At 39.8% G+C, this 21076-nt stretch overlaps 1 protein-coding gene across 1 annotated transcript in view; it reads left to right on the top strand.

Moving 5' to 3' along the window:
* Positions 1-21076, top strand: part of coro2ba (coronin, actin binding protein, 2Ba) — a 116402-nt gene that overhangs the window by 71169 nt on the left and 24157 nt on the right. The window contains exons 2-3 of the mRNA XM_061974916.2: positions 3789-3989; positions 18613-18729. Coding sequence (XP_061830900.2) covers positions 3789-3989; positions 18613-18729 — 318 coding nt within the window. The remainder of the gene's footprint in view (positions 1-3788; positions 3990-18612; positions 18730-21076) is intronic.

Here is a 21076-nt window from a genome sequence, read left to right as displayed (position 1 = left end):
ATAAAAGACCAGGTGCTTGAGCATCACGAGTGGTCCGCAGAACGAAAGCCAATTAATAGTTGCCTGAAGTCATCCACTCAACAGCTAAAAAAGGTAATAATACTGGACAGGAGTGCCCATTCATTAGCATGTACATGCTAGTATTGATTGATTGATTGAGACTTTTATTAGTAGGTTGCACAGTGAAGTACATATTCCGTACAATTGACCACTAAATGGTAACACCCGAATACGTTTTTCAACTTGTTTAAGTCGGGTTCCACTTAAATTGATTCATGATACAGATACATACTATCATATATACTATCATCATAATACAGTCATCACACAAGATAATCATCAGGGTGTACACATTGAATTATTTACATTATTTACAATTTGGGGTGTGGGGGGGGGTGAGGTTTGGTTGTTATCATCAGTCATCAACAATTGAGAACAGAGAAATGGATATTGAAACAGTGTAGGTCTGACTTTGTAGGATATGTACAGCAAGTAGTGGATATAGAGAGAGAGAGAGAGAGATAGATCAGAAGGCATAAGAAAAGTATCTACATTTGATTGTTTACATTTGATTATTAACAATCCGGGGAGGGTGTTAGTTTAGGGTTGAAGTTGCCTGGAGGTGTACTTTTATTGCGGTTTTGAAGGAGGATAGAGATGCCCTTTCTTTTATATCTGTTGGAGCGCATTCTACATTGATGTGGGATAGAAAGAGAATGAGTTAAGACCTTTGTTAGATCGGAATCTGGGTTTAACGTGGTTAGTAGAGCTCCCCCTGGTGTTGTGGTTATGGCGGTCAATGGCGGAAGTAGTTTGACATGTACTTTGGTATCAGGGAGGTGTGGCGGATTTTATAGACTAGGCTCAGTGCAAGTTGTTTTACTCTGTCCTCCACCCTGAGCCAGCCCACTTTGGAGAAGTGGGTAGGAGTGAGGTAGGATCTGGGGTGGAGGTCTAGAGGTAATCTGACTAGCTTGTTCTGGGATGTTTGGAGTTTAGATTTGAGGGTTTTGGAGGTGCTAGGGTACCAGGAGGTGCATGCGTAATCGAAAAAGGGTTGAACGAGAGTTCCCGCTAGAATCCTCATGGTGCTTTTGTTGACCAGAGAGGAGATTCTGTAGAGAAATCTCGCTCGTTGGTTGACTTTTTTGATTACCTTGGTTGCCATTTTATCACAGGAAAGATTAGCCTCTAGAATGGAACCTAGGTAGGTGAACTCATTCTTCCTGGTGACAACAATGTCACCCACTTTTATAGTGAAGTCATTGACTTTCTTAAGGTTGATGTGGGACCCAAACAGGATGGATTCTGTTTTACCCAAGTGTATGGATAGCTTGTTGTAGTAGTTGATTAACAAATTCTTACCCACTTTCATCACTGTCTCTCTGTCCCAGTGTCCAAAACACTAACGTTTCACTCCTTTAAATTTGACAGTTCATAACATTTCTCACCACTTCATGTGTGACTTTCATCAGTCATGCACAGACGGGGTAGCCCGCCTTAAACGGTGGCTTTGTTCGATGGAAATGTGACAACAACAAAAAAATCAGCCATGTCCACTGAGACGTAATTCTCCAAAAAGAGTTGCATTAAATGTTCTGGGGGCAAAGGAAACAATATGCATGCATGTCACCTTTAAAAAAAAAAGGACCTGAATTACCATGAATTGATTAACGTGGACCCCGACTTAAATAACTTGAAAAACGTATTCGGGTGTTACCATTTAGTGGTCAATTGTACGGAATATGTACTGTACTGTGCAATCTACTAATACAAGTTTCAATCAATCAATAAAAAAACCTATGATCATTTCAATCTGGATTCAAAACAACTTCCTTGTGGTCTAGATTAGTGATTCTCAAACTCCATATTTTACTGTATATTTAAACACGGTGTCACTGATCAAACTTTGTGTAATGTTATAGTGGCTAAAAAGATTATATGAAATAAAACCTCTGAAATGTTTTTAATGAATACTTAGGCCTACTACGCTACTGTATTTTCATGTTGGGCATTGTGGTGTTACTTGGTGAGCCTGGTGTTTTCTGAGGTGGTACTTGGTGAAAACAGTGTGAGAACCTCTGGTCTAAATAATATGTATTGGGTATGCTTTGGTGTAAATTTTGCTCCACAGTCACTTGTATCACTAGTTTATTAAGTCTGTCAGCAAGATGTTCTATTCTGTGTGTGTTTGTTCCCGGATTGCAAATGAAACCACGCCCCATCCTCTACAAAAGTATAAATGGTAAATAGGTTTTACTTGTATAGTGCTTTTCTACCTTCAAGGTACTCAAAGCGCTTTGACACTATTTCCACATTCATCCATTCACACACACATTCACACACTGATGGCGGGAGCTGCCATGCAAGGCACAAAATGTGACCCATCAGGAGCAAGGGTGAAGTGTCTTGCTCAAGGACACAACAAACGTGACTAGGTTGGTAGAAGGTGGGGATCGAACCAGGAACCCTCAGGTTGCTGGCACGGCCACACTCCCAACCCCGCTACGCCGTCCCCATAATTGATTTGTTTAAAATGTACACTGTTTAAATATATATTTCTTGAGGCTATTTTTTGAAGGGCACGGTCAAAAATAAACTTCATAAACATTATATAGATTCCCCCGGTCACAAAATGAGGTACATCTTCACACTCTTGAATCGGTTCAGAGGCTGCATAAAAACAAATTTTTTGTGTTTCCTCAAGTCCCCCCACCAGACTGGTTACCCACACTCTAAATCAGGGGTGTCGAACTCCTTTTAGCTCAGGGGCCACATTGAGGAAAATATATTACCATGTGGCCAGACGGGTAAAATCATGGCATAATAACTTAAAAATACAACTACGACAACTTCAGATTGTTTTCTTTGTTTCACTTCGGCCCAAAGTAGATCAAGCACATTCTGAAAATGTACATATCATATATGATGCTCTTGACAAAACACAAAAGTTTAAAATTCTGAGGAAAAAGTTGGTGCAGTTTCAAAAACACTATGAGAACACAATTAATTTAGACTTAATCTCAGTGTATCTACAAAGCAATTACACTTTAAGTCACAGCCCATCTAGGATTGAACAAAAAACAAAATAAAGTATAAATAAAAACTATCTATCAACTACCTCATTTGTCATTTCCACATGTTAATCCTGTGCTAACTCAGCAAACTGTCACGGGATGCGTCGTAGAAGACCACAGAACTTATAGTGATTTTAAAATGCAGACGAAAGTAGGTGAAAGCATGCAGTAAAAAAGGGGTATTTATTGATTAAACGAACAAAAAAAATAGCGAGCGCAACAGGGAAGTGCTCTGAACAGACAGACTAAGAGGGAAACAAAACAAAATGCTGGAACACAGCAAAAACACTTACTAGGAATGTGGAGCAGACAGCGTCCAAAGAGCTCAGCATTGAAAGAATCCTCAACAGTCACCAGAGAATCGTAACACCAACCAATGGTGTCGCAAGCTCAACTTAAATAGTGCTAATTACAAATAGGAAACAGGTGAGGGGAAAAGTGCTCAAAGGCAGACGTAAAGCTGCTGCAGGAAAGGGGAACACAGAAGTTTGAAAAACCCCAAAATAACAGCGCAAGACAGAACTGCCCCATGTACCAATGCTTGTAAAATTGCTAGTGAAAGTTTTATTGACTATTTGTGAATTGGTGTGCATTACAGTTCAAGATACTCTATATATAGAATGAGTAAAAACTAAAAAATTACGATATAAATTGTTTGAATACAACATTATTGCATTGCATGTTTTTAATGTTTATTACTTTCATTGTCAGATGTCATGGCGCCCGACCTACCGAAGCTCCAAGTTTCGAAATGTCTATGGGAAGGTGGCCAACCGGGAGCACTGCTATGACGGTATCCCCATTACCAAGAACGTCCATGACAACCACTTCTGTGCCGTCAACTCCAAGTTCTTGGCGGTGGTCACGGAGAGTTCCGGGGGTGGCTCCTTCATCATCATTCCTGTTTCTCAGGTAATACTCGTGGTAAAATATTAAAACTATTTCCAACAAGTTATGTAAAGATTTGTATTTACTATAAATAATTACATATGGATGTATCATCAATCAAAGTTTATTTATATGGCCTTTAACCAGAAGTTGTTTTACAGTAGTAAACGTTTTCCTTGCAAGAAATTAAAAAAAAAAAAAAAAGTTTTCCTTTTAAGAAAAATTAAATTTTCTGTCTTTGCAAAACATTTTTATTCAATCTGATGTGTTTTCAATCCCATTCCATTCTTGTAAATAATCTGTAGAATGAATATTTCAGTTACTTGTTTCAAAATTATACAAATATTTAGATAAAAGCTTAAGGGAGGAATAATTATGCATTCGATGTAGAAGGTGCAATGAAACGTGACTTACCCTATTTTCTCAAAACCCGACAGTAAGCCTTATAACCCGGTGCGCCTAATGTACAGAATAATTCTGGTTTTGCATACCGACCTCGAAGCAATTTTATTTGGTACATGGTGAAATGATAAATGTGTCCAGTAGATGGTAGTCACACATAAGAGATACGTGTAGACTGCAATTGTGATGCCAGTACACAACACCAAAAATGTAAATATTCCATTGAAAATATAAAACATTATACACGGCGCTCAAAAATCTGTCAAAATGTTTCTAGTACGACTTTGGTAAGCTATGAAGCCGCATCGCTTGATGGATTGTCAGCGCACTAAACATAGTGTGTGTATAAGGTAAGACATATTATCTGGTGTTTTGTTTCGCAATATTATGCAAAGGCAACTTTTCTTACCTTCTGGTACCTGCTGATCTGTATTTGGGATCTGCATAAATCCTGAAAAATTGCGCTCTTCCACCTTTGTAGTCCGTGCCGACAACGTAGTCAATAAGCTTCTTATATTTCTCTATCTTCTTGTTATGGGGCATTCATCCTCCGCTGTTGCCATTTCTAATATAAAGTAGTGTAAAGTTCTTACTTATATCTGTCAGTAAACTCACCATGAAAGCGCTAAAACATACCGGTGTGGTGAGTTTACATTATTCACCCAAGGAACTTTAGTTATTAGAGAGTTCCGGCGGACGGTTTTTCATGGGACACATTGTTGTTGTTTCCGGATGAGAAGATAATGCTCCGTTATTGATTTAAGTATAGTCTAAATGACAATAAAACAGTTAGCGCCATCTTTTCTTCCACTCCCGTCTTTGCACGCTACACCGCTACAACAGAAAAGACGCTGCCGAAGGTGAGCCGCGTAAATAAGACCGCCCACAAAACGGCGCATCCTGAAGCGACTGTCAGAAAGGGGCTTGAAGATGATCTTTAAAACATAATTTATGCAACATTTTGACCAAAGAACCACCATTACATGTTATGGAAAACCACAAGGAAGTGTTTTCCATTTAGAAAAAATATATATATAATATGACTTTGAATGCGCCCTATAATCCGGTGCGGCTTGTATATGAAAAAAGATCGAAAATAGACCATTCATCAGCAGTGCGCCTTATAATCCGGTGCGCCCTATGGTCCGGAAAATACGGTAGTTTTTGTCAAAATTGCTTGGCCCTAGTGTGGGCACTATTACATAAAATATGCCCAACATTAAGAGATAACACTATCTTGCAATTAGGTTCCGGTTGTGCACCTCCAGGCCAAACCTTGCATGGACATCACAACAAATGCTATTTCTGCTTTGTTCTTCACCGTACTTTCTGGTTCCAACTTCTCGTACCATCGACCACTGAATCGCTCTCTTCTGTGAGATCCATTATCATCCAAAGGACGCAACCGGCTTCAAGTGGTGCTTAAAAGCATTTCCTGGCGGCTATTGAGTTGATGACCTCAGCGTTTACTTTAATCCCGTGTCTGTGCAACGCGGGCGGCAACCTCTGTCAGATGATGGCGGCTTTGCGATGCTAAGCTCCAAAAAAAACAACATTTGATATGAATTTTGCTTGAATAATATGTTTGCTATTTCTGTTGTTTTGTGACATAAATGGGTTGTACTTGTATAGCGCTTTTCTACCTTCAAGGTACTCAAAGCGCTTTGACACTACTTCCACATTTACCCATTCACACACACATTCACGCACTGATGGCGGGAGCTGCCATGCAAGGCGCTAACCAGCACCCATCAGGAGCAAGGGTGAAGTGTCTTGCTCAGGACACAACAGACATGACGAGGTTGGTACTAGGTGGGGATTGAACCAGGGACCCTCGGGTCGCGCACGGCCATTCTTCCACTGCGCCACGCCTGTCCACTATTTTCTACATAGCGTGCAGAGTGGCTGTCAAAATTAATATGAATAATCAAATTAATCCAGCATCATTATTAATTAGATTTTTTTAAATGATGCAACAGCACAGATTGACTCAAAATCCTTGAAAGGAGCATTTTGTCCCTGCAGGCCTTATCAGTGCATCTCTAATATCATCAGTCCCTCCAGGAACTTGCTATTCACGGAAATGCCACCAATGCCCCGCGAATTACCGTATTTTCCGGACCATAGGGCACACCGGATTATAAATCGTACTGCCGATGAATGGTCTATTTCCGATCTTTTTTCTTAAATGAGTCATATTACAATTATTTTTTTTGTAAAATAAAAACACTTCCTTGTGGTCTACATAACATGTAATGGTGGTTCAAAATGTTGCATAAATTATGTTTTACAGATCAATTTCTGACAGTCGCTTCAGGCTGTGCCGTTTTGTGGGCGGTCTTATTTACGTGGCTCACCTTCGGCAACGTCTTCTCCCCGTCATCTTTGTTGTAGCGGTGTAGCGTGCAAGGACGGGTGTGGAAGAAGTGTCAAAAGATGGAGCTAACTGTTTTAATGACATTCAGACTTTACTTCAATCAATAACGGAGAAGCATCTCCTCATCCGTGGCTCACTAGTGCAACAACAACAAGGAAATGTGGCCCGTGAAAAAACGTCCGCCGGAACTCTCTAGTAACTGAAGTTCGTGAATAATGTAAACTCACTACACCGGTATGTTTTAGCGCTTTCATGGCGAGTTTACGGACATATATAAGTTAGAACTTTATGGCAACAGTGGAGGATGAATGTCCTATAACCTACTCAGTGGCCTAGTGGTTAGAGTGTCCGCCCTGAGATCGGTAGGTTGTGAGTTCAAACCCCGGCCGAGTCATACCAAAGACTATAAAAATGGGACCCATTACCTCCCTGCTTGGCACTCAGCATCAAGGGTTGGAATTGGGGGTTAAATCACCAAAAATTATTCCCGGGCGCGGCACCGCTGCTGCCCACTGCTCCCCTCACCTCCCAGGGGGTGATCAAGGGATGGGTCAAATTTCACCACACCTAGTGTGTGTGTGACAATCATTGGTACTTTAACTTTAACAAGAACATAGAGAAAAAGAAGAAGCTTATCGACTACGGTGTCGACATGGACTACAAAGGCGGACACGCACAATTTTTCAGGACTTATGCAGATCCGAAGTACAGATCAGCAGGTACCAGAAGGTAAGAAAAGCTGCTTTTGCATAATATTGTGGAAAAAAAAGAAGTCAGATAATGTCTTACCCTATACACGCACCATATTAATACTTGTATGTTGAAGCACAGTACAATCCATCAAGCTTACCAACGTCGTGCTAAAACATTTTGATAGATTATTGAGCGCCGTGTGTAATGTTCTATATTTTCAATGGAACATATAAAATGTTGCTGTTGTTTACTTGAGTCATATTGCAGTCTACACATATCTCTTATGTGTTACTGCCATCATTTTGCAGTCTACACGTATATATTATGTTTGACTGCTGGTCACACTCATCATTTCACCATGTACCAAATAAAATAGCTTTGAGGTCGGTAAGCAAAACCAGAATTATTCCGTAAATTAGGCGCACCGGGTTTATAAGGCGCACTGTCGAGTTTTGAGGAAAAAAAAAAGGATTTTAAAGGGGAACATTATCACCAGACCTATGTAAGCGTCAATATATACCTTGATGTTGCAGAAAAAAGAACATATATTTTTTTAACCGATTTCCGAACTCTAAATGGGTGAATTTTGGCGAATTAAACGCCTTTCTTTATTCGCTCTCGGAGCGATGACGTCACGTTGTGACGTCACATCGGGAAGCAATCCGCCATTTTATCACTTTCGTCGGTGTGTTGTCGGAGGGTGTAACAACACGAACAGGGACGGATTCAAGTTGCACCAGTGGCCCAAAGATGCAAAAGTGGCAAAAAATTGGACGAAATTTGTTCAAAATACGAGGCTGTGGGGAAAGCGGACGAAATGGTCAGTCGTTTGTTCCGCACATTTTACCGACGAAAGTTATGCTACGACAGAGATGGCAAGAATGTGTGGATATCCTGCGACACTCAAAACAGATGCTGACATCAACTCCAAAACTGGACAGATCAGCTTTCAGGAAAAGAGAGCGGATGAGGGTATGTCTACAGAATATATTAATTGATGAAAACTTTATTCATTACTCGCGGTTTTATGTAAAATATTATACATAAACTGTGTTTACCAATAATTTAGCTTAAAAACATTTAAATGCAGACAGCCCTGAAATGGGCTGTCTCCACTCTCAAAGTGCATGTTGTTGCCAAATGTATTTCATATGCTGTAAACCTAGTTCATAGTTGTTAGTTTCATTTAATGCCAAACAAACACACACCAATCCTTGGTTAGAAGGCGATCGCCGAATTCGTCCTCGCTTTCTCCCGTGTTGCTGGCTGTCGTGTCGTTTTCGTCGGTTTCGCTTGCATACGGTTCAAACCGATATGGCTCAATAGCTTCAGTTTCTTCTTCAATTTCGTTTTTGCTACCTGCCTCCACACTACAACCATCCATTTCAATACATGCGTAATCTGTTGAATCGCTTAAGCCGCTGGAATCCGAGTCTGAATCGAGCTAATGTCGCTGTATCTTGCTGTTCTATCCACCATGTTTGTTTGTATTGGCATCACTATGTGACGTCACAGGAAAATGGACGGGTGTATATAACGATGGTTAAAATCAGGCACTTTGAAGGTTTTTTTTTAGGGATATTGCGTGATGGGTAAAATTTTGAAAAAAACTTTGTAAAATAAAATAAGCCACTGGGAAATGATTTTTAATGGTTTTAACCCTTCTGAAATTGTGATAATGTTCCCCTTTAAGTGCACCTTATAGTCCGGAAAATACGGTACGTGTGGCCTCGTAACGTTGTCCAAGCCCTGCAACTTCAACAATCAGAATTATCCTCGCCAATTGAATTTGTCCCTAAGCGGGGCTCAAACGCGCACGTCAACTCTCGACGGATGAAGAACAGCATTATGTAACAATAAATAAACTATTTATTATTTAAATGGCACAATTGTCGTCCTCCTGCTTAACTTACAATTACTTCCGGATCCTGTCTAGTGCACAAAGTCTTTTAAGTACCGTAATATAGTTTATAAAACCAGCGTGCTCACTTCCCAGTTTACGTGTACTTATTTGTTTATTTACCTTCAATTATTCAGGTAAGTCAATTAGAACAGCTTCCTGTTTACAAAGCAAAAAGAAAGCATTTACATGACAGAGACGTTGAGGAGTGATTACATTTCAAATCTTATTTCTCACTTACCAGCAAAAATGACCACGATAGATCGCATAATGAATGTTTAAGACTTTTCAAGCATAAAACATACACATAGAATGTCTTGTGGACAACAGAGCAGACAGTTTCTTGCTGTAATAACAGTTACTTGGGACGGCCTGGCTCAGATGGTAGAATTAAAACGAATTAGTCGACTAATCGGGAAGATAGTCGATAACTAATTGACTATCAAAACAGTTACAGCAGTAACTTTTATTGCACAAGTTGACCGAAATAGGAGGAGAAAGCGTTGTGCTGTATGCATGCTGACACAGTTGTATATTCACAGGCTTTGTTATTTAGATGTTTTTGGAGTTTTGATTGATTGATTAATTGAAACTTTTATTAGTAGATTGCACAGTACAGTACATATTCCGTACAATTGACCACTAAATGGCAACACCCGAATAAGTTTTTCAAATTGTTTAAGTCGGGGTCCTCGCAAATCAATTTATGGTACAAATATATACTATCAGCATAATACAGTCATCACACAAGTTAATCATCAGAGTGCAGTATTTTCCGCACTATAAGGCGCACCTAAAAACCTCCAATTTTCTCAAAAGCTGACAGTGCGCCTTATAATCCGGTGCGCCTTATATATGGACCAATAACGAGCCACAACAGGTCTCGCAACTATGGGATGCATAAAGTAACCCCAGCCTCTACTGTAGCGTCTATTCCTTATAATGCGGTGCGCCTTATATATGAACAAAGTTTTAAAATAGGCCATTCATTGAAGGTGCGCCTTATAGTGCGGAAAATACGGTATGTACATTGAATTATTTACATTATTTGGGTGGGATGTGGAGGGGGGGGGGGGGGGGGTCGGACGGGGGGGTTAGGTTTGGATGATATCAGCACTTCAGTCACCAACAATTGCATCATCAGAGAAATGGACATTGAAACAGTGTAGGTCTGACTTGGTAGGATATGTACAGCGAGCAGAGAACATAGTGAGTTCAGAAAGCATAAGAACAAGTATATACATTTGATTATTTACAATCCGGGGAGGTGGGATGTGGAGGGGGGAGGGTGTTAGTCAAGGGTTGAAGTTGCCTGGAGGTGTTCTTTTAGTGCGGAGGTGCACGTAAATCTCCGCAAAGGGAGTTTGGAAGGGGGAACAGCGAGCCGGTGTAGCATAAACCAGGCTTTATGTGATGCCGAAACAGCAATATTACCGTGAATTCCGGACTATAAGCCGCTACTTTTTTCCTACACTTTGAACCCTGCGGCTTGTAAAACGAAGTGAATAAATGATGGATTTGTCTTTGCTGACGGCATTAATAAAAATATTTGTATTTTTAAAAAAAAGTGTTATTGTTTGTGCTACAGCGCTATCTTTTGGATGTATTGCTCACTGCAGGTGCTGCGGTGTCCTTCCATTTATTGGTAGTGCTTTTTTTGTGTAGTTAAATCTTCTAGCCATAACGTTTTTACTTGTATGAATTCTTCATTCATCACTCCAAGCAACAGTTTTAGTCACAGTATAATTAAAACTGTTTATACTTACTAAACCGTCCCATGTGTGATGTCTGTAGGAGTGTTTTCATGCATGTTTATACGTGCTAGCGTGGTTAACATTAGCTAATATGCTAACACGTTTACGTGAGTCTGTGTTAGTATTATTAACTTACGACCGCATTTTTTTTGTATTGTTCCAGTTTCACAAATTCCTCAGTAAATTCCCCCAAAACATCATCGTGGAGTTATTGAGTCTGTTTCGCTGATTGGAGAGCTAGCGTCCGCAGCTAGTGGGTCCATGACGATGACTTCTGTTTTGTTTGATTAGCCGTTTTACTGCCGTTTTGAAACAATTAAGGTATGAAAATTAACATTCACAGAATCGTTCTGTTTCAATACCTACTTTTACAACATATATGTCTGTGGCTTATAGTCAGGTGCGGCATTTTTTCTTTAGTGGGTGCGGCTTATATCGTGGTGCACTCTATGGTCCTTGAAAATACGGTATATACGTTTGACAGTTTCATGCTTTCGCTATCCCGATGATGCCGTTGTATACAGTCATGCGTACATGAAATATGTGACATTGGGAATACAATACAAGAAAAGGTACCCCCCCGCTGTCAAGACTCGGTCCTTGGGTTTTGTTTTTCCTGAAGGCAACGGAAAGTTGGCTCGGGCGAGATGGGAATGTGAGTACATATTTTATTTAATATATCAAAAAAGAACAAACGAAAAGCGTGCACAATGGCGGAGGTACAAAACTAGGCTGTTGAAAACAAAACTTGCACATAGGCAGAAACTGTGAACAATGAAACAAAAACACTAACTGTGGCATTAATAAACAAAAACTTACTTGGCATGGACTATGAAGTGCGCAGAGGTAAACAGAGTGTGACAGGGGTATGAATCCGGATGTCGCCAGGAAGACAAACTGAAAACAATGAACTTAAATACTACAGACATGATTAGTGAAAACAGGTGCGTGACTCAAAACGTGAAACAGGTGCGTGACGTGACAGGTGAAAACTAATGGTTGCTATGGTGACAAAACAAACAAAAGTGCACAAAAAGTCCAAAAACAAAACCGAACATGACTAAAACAAAACATGATCACACAGACATGACACCCGCAACTCCGAAAGGACAAGCGGTAGACAATGGATGGATGGATGGATGGATGAAAAGCCAACATACTATATACGAGAGGATAAAACTCGAAGTTTGGATGAGGTTTTCTATTTGAGTTTCATAAAAATATTTAGAAATAGAATAATACGGATAGTAGCTTGAAGGTACATGTCTCATTTAGACACCAGCTCTCTTTCCTTCCCTGATGCTGACAATAAACCAAGGTTAGATCCTCGGTCACAGCTGACATATTACAGCGACGGTTACATGACTGCCCCCGGACAAAGCTATACTAGCAGGGGGAAGAGCTACCGCCGGTACCACCTGGCACACAGACGGGCCCATGACACATGGCTTCACAAACACCTCAGACACAGACTCTCAGAGTCTTTGTGATTCATCGCTGCTGCCTCTCCCACTGTCTTATCATGTATCTGAAATGGAACGTGCATACAAAAAATATTCCAAACAGAATACGAGTCTGCTCCGTACAATGTAAAAAAAACAAAAAAAACATGCATAAAATGAAACTACCGTGTCATCAGCCAGCATGGAATATCATTCCACTGCTATGCCGATGACACTCAACTCTACCTAAAAGCAAAGCCAACCCCCTCCGCAGCCCTGCCATCATCCACACTTACCAACTGCCTGGAGGAGATAATTGCGTGGCTGAAACATCATTTTCTTCAACTGAACAGCTCCAAAACCGAAGCCATTCTAGTCGGCACCCCACATCAGACTCAAGTCATACACCATCACCAGCATCACCTTCTCCGGCCACGACATTCACCTCTCATCCTCAATCACTAATCTGGGTGTTAGAATGGACCCTCACTTTACCTTTGAGGCTCAAATAAAACAACTGTGCAAGACCTCCTTCTACCACCTCAGGAACATTGCTAAACTCCGCCCCTCACTCATTCTCTCTGATGCCGAGAGGCTCGTCCACGCCTTTGTCTCCTCCAGGCTAAACTACTGCAACGCACTTTTTGGATCCCCAGCAAGAACATCCAGAAGCTACAATACATACAGAATAGTGCTGCTAGGATCCTGATGAGAGTGCGGAAATATGACCATATCACACCAATTCTCAAATCCCTTCACTGGCTTCCTGTTCCACTCAGGATCGAATACAAAGTCTCCCTACTAACCCACCAGTGCCTCTATGGAAATGCCCCCCTCTACCTCAAAGAACTGCTCACCCCCAAATCCTCCACACGACACCTACGCTCCGGACAGGCTAACCTCCTCCAACCTCAGAGGACAAAGCTACGAACAATGGGAGACCGGGCTTTCTGCTCCGCCGCTCCCAGTCTGTGGAACGCTCTCCCTGACCTCTTGAGGGCACCACCGACTGTGGATGGTTTTAAAAAAGGCTTAAAAACCCTTCTTTTTAAAAAAAGCCTTTTTATAGATATATGCAAACTCGTTCTAGCAATTTTGCTGATCTAGTTTTTATTTTTATTTAGTTTTTATTATCTTTTCATTTTATTTTTTTAATACACTGTAGCACTTTGAAGTTGTTTACTCAATGTAAAGTGCTTTTTACAAATAAAATCTATTACTATTATTATTATTATTATTACTGTCGGTAGAAAAGCAGCTGGTGCTGCATGCATGTGTCTGTCTGATAAACTATACCAACAGAATAGCAATTAGCATACATAACCATGACTCAGCATGCTGTATTGTGTCTAAGGAGTAAAAGGCCGGCCATGTGGGAGAATGTGCAACAGAATAATTATATCCTGCTCTGTAAAAGTTGATCCTCTTTTGCAGAGGCGTACATATAAACACTAGATTGCTCCTGTTTCATAGAGAAACCTGGACCAGTGTAAACACATTGGCAGATCTTTGCATTGACATTTTAAGCTTTGGGTGTCATGACCTGCCTGTGCAGGCCGGACTTTGTGTTGAGTTAGTCTCAGTGCTTCTTCCTCCTTGTTCTTTCCACCTCCTGTGCTTTTCTCCTCCCTCGTCAATCAGAGTGGAGCACTGAGCCATGCGTAAAAAAAACTCATACTAAATGATAAATGCAGTTTATATGTCCAGGGGCGCAGCACCAAATTCTGGGCCTCCAATCTGAAGGGTCACTCTTCCCACCCTTAATCCAACGTCGTCGCCCCATACATACAATTTTACATGCAATAAAAAAACAATTGCATGAATTTGGTTGAACCCATCTTTTTAAAACACATGTAAAAACCTTAATTGGGTTGTGGATTTTTATAAATGGGATTAACATATCTAGACAAGATTATATCTCGATAAACCACCCTAAAAAATGTTGTGTTTTTTTTAATGGTTTGATTGTCATGACTCGATTTCCCGGGTCATGTCTTGTTTTGGGTATCTATGCAGTTTAGTGTTCGGTTATGTCCTCCGCGCTCTTCCCTATGTTGACTTTTGTTGCCATGGACACGAAATGAACACACCTTCAGTTTACGATTAGTAGTCCCACTCCCTTTTATATTCCTCAGTGACCCAGCATTAGTCTTTGGATCAATGTTTGCTACACGCGACAAGTTACGTTCTCGATTTGTTTGGTTTGCCTTTAAGTGTATGCTATGTGCTACAGCCTTTCGTTATTTTTTCCTCTCGTAAAATTAAATATTCTTACCTGCACTTTGCCTCCTGCTAGTCCTGAGAAACGCGACCTTTGTCAACGCGACCAGATTGTGACATTGATGTTTGTTTTTGTTTTTTTTTACAAAAAAGTCCCAACAAATACATTATAAAGTATAAATCTAAATAATCATTATTCACTTTGATAAAACTACAAATCCGTCAAGTTTTCCTTTTCTTCAGAATGTAAAGTAGAGATTTTCTTACTCATGTACAATTATCATAAGCGGGTAATACGAATCCTAATAATACATGAATATTACTATGAACATATTATCGTATTACTTGTGCATCTCTTGGACTCCCCCTGACTTTAAAACCTAGTGACTGTTTCTAACTTTATTGAGGGTCCTTGAATGCACCACAGTTATGTGCAATGGAATGCAAACGTGAGACTTGTAAATAACTTTCTCCTATGCGGCAACTTTCTTTCTCATCACTTCATCCTTATTCTTCACATCCTTGTGAATGTCGTCCGTGTTGAGTGAAGTGTCCAAAATTAGGGTTGCTTATTCAGCTCGAACGAAACATTTCACTTTTTTTTACATCGTTGATTTGTTTCAAACAATCTTATTATTGAATTTTCATTTAATTATTTATTTATTTCAGGCAATGACATAAAAAAGTACAAGTTGACAACACATAATAATATAAATTAATATAGTGCATGATTGTCCAGTTTTGCCTGAAAGGGAGTGGGAAGAAGATAACTTATTTAATCCCACCCCCAGTTCTCCATTGAGTGATTATTCACATGAGTTTCGCTCTTACTTTGTTCAAGGATTATAATACAGATGTTGTGTCATAGTGGCATTACCACAGGTAACAGTAATTATTACACTGTAACAATAATTTGTATCAACAATGTAGGAATAATGAATAAACCAACAACGGTAATAGACAACATAGCAATAATAGTAATAGACAACAAGCACCAGGACCAGATAATATTTTAATTGACACAATTAAAGAGGGGGAGGATGTCATTGATAAGGAGCTGGCAAAGCTATACACAGCTTGCTTACATCAGGGGAAAGTGCCAGAGAAGTGGAAAGAAGCTAACATGATCATCCTTTTCAAGAAAGGGGACAAGAGGGACCTCAAGAACTACAGACCTATTAGCCTTCTTTCAAACATATACAAGTTGTTTACAAGAATCCTGACAAATCGAATGGAAAATACTTTTAATAGCCACCAACCCAGAGAACAAGCAGGGTTTAGGAGTGGTTTTTCTACCATGGACCATATTCATACATTGAATCAGATCAAAGAAAAATGCCAAAAATACAACAAACCACTTTGTATGGCCTTCATAGACTATGAAAAGGCATTTGATTCGGTGGAGACACAGTCGGTTCTAGAAGCTCTGCAAGATCAAGGAATTCATCATAAGTACAAAAACTTACTCAAGGACATCTACACAAACTGCACTACCACAGTTACGATGCACAAACCAAGCGAGAAAATCCACATGAAGGGTGTCCGACAAGGCGATACAATTTCGCCTAAACTGTTTACAGCTTGTTTGGAAGGCATATTTTGCTCTCTGGAGTGGGAGGTTAAAGGAGTTGATATCAACGGAGACAAATTTAATCATCTGAGGTTTGCAGATGACATTGTTGTCTTGGGAGAGCAAATCAGTGAAGTGGAAGATATGCTTAAAGACCTTGCAAATGCCAGCAAATGTTGTGGATTGAAAATGAATATGAAGAAAACAAAAGTTATGGCAAATTCCATGGTACCTCATGGACCTGTGACTGTTAATGGAAATGAAATTGATGAAGTTAATGAATATATCTATCTGGGGCAGAGATTTAGCCTGAAAGAATAGAGTCAAGAACAGGAGATAGGGAGGAGAATCAGATTGGGCTGGTGCCAATATGGAAAACTGAGCAACATCATGAGAGGAGAAATATCGTTAAGCCTAAAAAGAAAGGTCTTTAATCAATGCGTGTTACCAACCATGACATATGGAGCTGAAACCTGGGCATTGTCAAATAAAATGGAAAAGAAAATAGCAGCAGCACAACACAACATGGAAAGAAATATGCTCGGAATCACATATAAAGACAGAAAAACAAATGAATGGATGAGAAAACAAACGCAAGTCCAAGACATTATGAGAACTATCAAATTAAGTAAGTGGACGTGGGCTGGACATATCAGTAGGAGAACAGATAATAGATGGACTTCCCTAATGACATCATGGAGACCCATGGATGGGAGCAGAAATAGAGGAAGACAGAGAGTGAGATGGCGAGATGAAATAGACAAATATTGGGGAACAGTGCAGTGGCAGGGAGCAGCTAGAGATCGTTCACTATGGCAGAAACATGCTGAGGCTTTCGTCCAGCAGTGGACTGACAACGGCTGATGATGATCTCTATATTTGAACCAGACCCCATGTTTGTATAAAAGTTTAAATCCATTAATAGTTTGGCATTGCTTGTGTTGTAAGTCCAGTTTGTTCCATAGTTTTACTCCGCATACAGACACACAAAAACGTTTACGAGTGGTTTGAGCTCTCGGCAATAAGAAATATCCAAAGCCTCTCAAGTTATGAGCCTGCACTCGTCTTATAAAAAAACGTTGTAGATTAGGCGGCAATAATTGATTAAATGCTTTATATAAGATTATTAATGTATTATATTTAACAAGGTCATCAAATTTGAGCAACTTTGATTGCATAAACAGATTATGAGTATGTTCTAAATAACCAACGTTGTGAATGATCCGCACTGCTCTTTTCTGTAATATGATCAGAGGATGAATTGTGTTGTGGTAAGTATTCCCCCATACTTCAACACAGTATGTAAGGTATGGGAGTACCAAGGTGCAGTATAGAGTACCGAGTGCATTTTCATTGAGGTATAGTTTTGCTTTGTTTATAATTGAGAGGCTTTTGGAGATTTTTGTTTTAATGTGTCTGACATGAGGTTTCCATGATAGTTTACTATCAATTATTACTCCCAAAAATGTATTCTCATTTACGATTTCAATTTGGGTACCATCAATACTTATTTTCTGTTCACAACTGTATTTATTTTATCTCAGCATTTATAATGCTGTGTTGTTGTTTTTTTAAGTCAAATATTAAAATTTTACAAAAGCCAAATAAAACATTCCCACTTTCCCTTCCAACTAGATGCCCGTACATACAGTAAGAAGTACACTCTATTTACTGTATATTGAATTCTATGTCCTCAGATTTGCTCATGTTTTCCCAATATTATTTAAGCCTACATTACTGCTCATTTCAATTTTTGAAACATTCCATTAAGTACTTTTTTTATGCGCAGATCATTGTTTGGTTCTCGGGTGCTTTAATCCATTCATGTGTCAGAAATAAGGGTCACAGGAAGTCTTCATCTTTCGAGTTGACTGAGGACGACAAATTAATCAACGCACACATTAACCCTGAACACATAGGGCCGAATTCACAGAATGTGACGTAACACAAATCTCTTAGGCATTAAAAAAACGAGGTCATTGGACTAAAGTGACATCAAACAGTCATGACATCATAGTTTACTACTGTTTGTTATTGTGAGACAGCACCCCCATGTGGACAAAAGCGTTTATTGCAACAACACTCCTCTGGTGTTCTTCTTTCTCTTCCATATTGGTTTAAATATGAACAATAACCTAATTTTCCTGCAGTTAATCTGTTTTAAAGTTGTTAAAGTGTCCATGTGTATGCACATAATTTTTTTTTTAAAGACTTTAAATTTGATCCCACTTTTGGACAATGCATACATAATCCGGAAGAGAAACAAATGTGCATCTGTCTCTATTGCAGACAGGCCGTCTGGACTCTCACTACCCAAAAGTATGTGGCCACCAAGGCAACGTGCTGGACATCAAGTGGAATCCCTTCTTCGAAAACATTGTAGCTTCCTGTTCGGAGGACACGTCGGTAAGTGACACCATCGACCTTTATACCCCAGCAGGTTGTCATTTTGCTACAAACGCACTCCTGTCCAGTCAACATAAGTCCTAACGGAAACCACTGATCTGTTTTAGGTATTTTACTTTAGACAACGTTTGATCTATGCCAAGGTTGTCCAAAGTACGGCCCGGAGGCTATTTGCAGCCCGCAGCAAATATTCTACTGGCCAGTTGCACATTCTCAAAATACAAACCCCAAAACCAGTGACGTTGGCATGTTGTGTAAATCGTAAATAAAAACAGAATACAATGATTTGCAAATCCTTTTCAACCTACATTCAATTGAATAGGCTGCAAAGACAAGATACTTAACATTCGAACTGGAAAAATGTTGTTATATTTAGAAAATATTAGCTAATTTGGAATTTGATGCCTGCAACATGTTTCAAAAAAGCTGACAAAAGTGGCAACAAAGACTGAGAAAGTTGAGGAATGCTCATTAAAGACTTATTTGGAACATCCCACAGGTGAACAGGCTAATTGGGAACAGGTGGGTGCCATGATTGAGTATAAAAGCAGCTTCCATGAAATGCTCAGTCATTCACAAACAAGGATGGGGCGAGGGTCACCACTTTGTGAACAAATTGTCGAACAGTTTACGAACAACATTTCTCAACAAGCTATTGCAAAGAATTTAGGGATTTTACCATCCAAGGTCTCTAATACCTGCCTCGGGTGAAGGTAATGTAACCTTTGTAAACCGGACTTTCAAACCAAGGATGGCAAAGCATGCAGTTGTAAACTGTTTACAAACATTTATTTAAACTCCAAAGTGTCAAAGGAGAACAATAATCAACAGGAAACCAAGTATCAAAATATGCAATATTAATAAATGAGGTAATATTAGTATAGTATAGTATATATAGTAAATATATATTCTAAATCAAATTCAAAGTTGCATGCATTAAATCAAATATGGGCCTAAATAATTAATCAAAATAAGCATATTCATACTGAATCAAATAACTTCAATAATCAAATAATTAAAAAAATAAATCATCCATTATAACAAATGTATTCACAATCCAAAGTCAATAGTCAAATATGTCAAAGTAAAGAATTTAATCATCAAAACAGATTTAGCAAAATCAATTAGCAAAGCAACCAAACTCATTTAACCGGTTATAACACAACTGAATCTCATCATCAAAATAATCACCTCAGTAGATGTTTGGTGATGCATGGAGATCTGAGTTCCTGCTCAGGACAGAGAACCTCCTCTGGCAGTGACAGACAGCAGACTGTCAGAACAATGGCATTTTTCCACTTAAATACCCCATAGCCCCTCCCACTAGCTGGGACCAATTTGACGGGGGGATTAAAAATGCTGTTCTTTTGTAAATACACCATAAATAAACCATCACAAGTCTAAAAGTATTTAAATACAACATTTGAGCTTGGAGATCAGTCATTTTTGCTACAGTGGATTCAGGCTTGGAGATCATAACTTTTAAATGGCCAGTGTCCTTCTCTAACACCCAGCTTTTGAGAACCATGGTTTGGCCCAAATTGGGCCTTATTAGTGAGGGCAGGTGTGCTCACCTATATAAAGCCCTCAGCCCCACCCTGACTCTTTTAGCTACCAGTTCAGAGCTTTGGTGAGTGAGAGGTTGTGATTTGTTTGTTGAGTGCATGCTTTTCACTAGCTAAAGAGATTAAATTTGTGTTGTTTGTCCATGTTGTGCTTCCTAACAAATGTGCATGGTTTGAGAGGAAGTTAAGGGCAAACAGTGACAGTGTGGAGGGGTCAAACTGTCACATCGCCTCCCTCCTCTCTAGCGACAGCAAGTTCAGGGAGACGAGACATGGAGTTGATCCAGCTCAATGCCTGGTGGTCCGTTTCCAGATCAAAAGTCCGTCCTAGAAGGCAATTACGTAGGCTGTCCAACGCCCACTTGATGGCAAGACATTCCTTTTTGATGGCAGAATACCTAGTTTCTCTGGGATGCAGTTTACAGCTCAGATTGAGAAGCGGTTGTTCCTTGACCTCCTTTCCTTGGGCCCACACTGGAGGCATCGACTTGAACAAGGAATCTCTGGTTGTAAGGTTGTTGTTTGTAAGACCGGGGAAGAGCATAGAATAGCTTTGACCTTCGCGAAGGCAGTTTCACATATTTTTGTCCATTTGACTGGATTAGAAGATGCTTTGGTTGTCAGCTCGACAAGAAGAGCTGTGACGGTAGAGAAGTGGGGCACAAATCTTCTGTACCACCCATAAAGCCCCAAGAATGACCTGACTTGCTTCTTTGTCCAGGGTCTAGGACTGTCTTGGATAGCCTTCACCTTGTCCACCTGAGGATGTATCTGCCCATTGC

The sequence above is a fragment of the Nerophis lumbriciformis genome, linkage group LG15, assembly GCF_033978685.3.
Source record: "Nerophis lumbriciformis linkage group LG15, RoL_Nlum_v2.1, whole genome shotgun sequence".
Classification (NCBI taxonomy): Eukaryota; Metazoa; Chordata; class Actinopteri; order Syngnathiformes; family Syngnathidae; genus Nerophis; species Nerophis lumbriciformis.
This window is presented reverse-complemented; position numbering and strand designations above follow the sequence as displayed.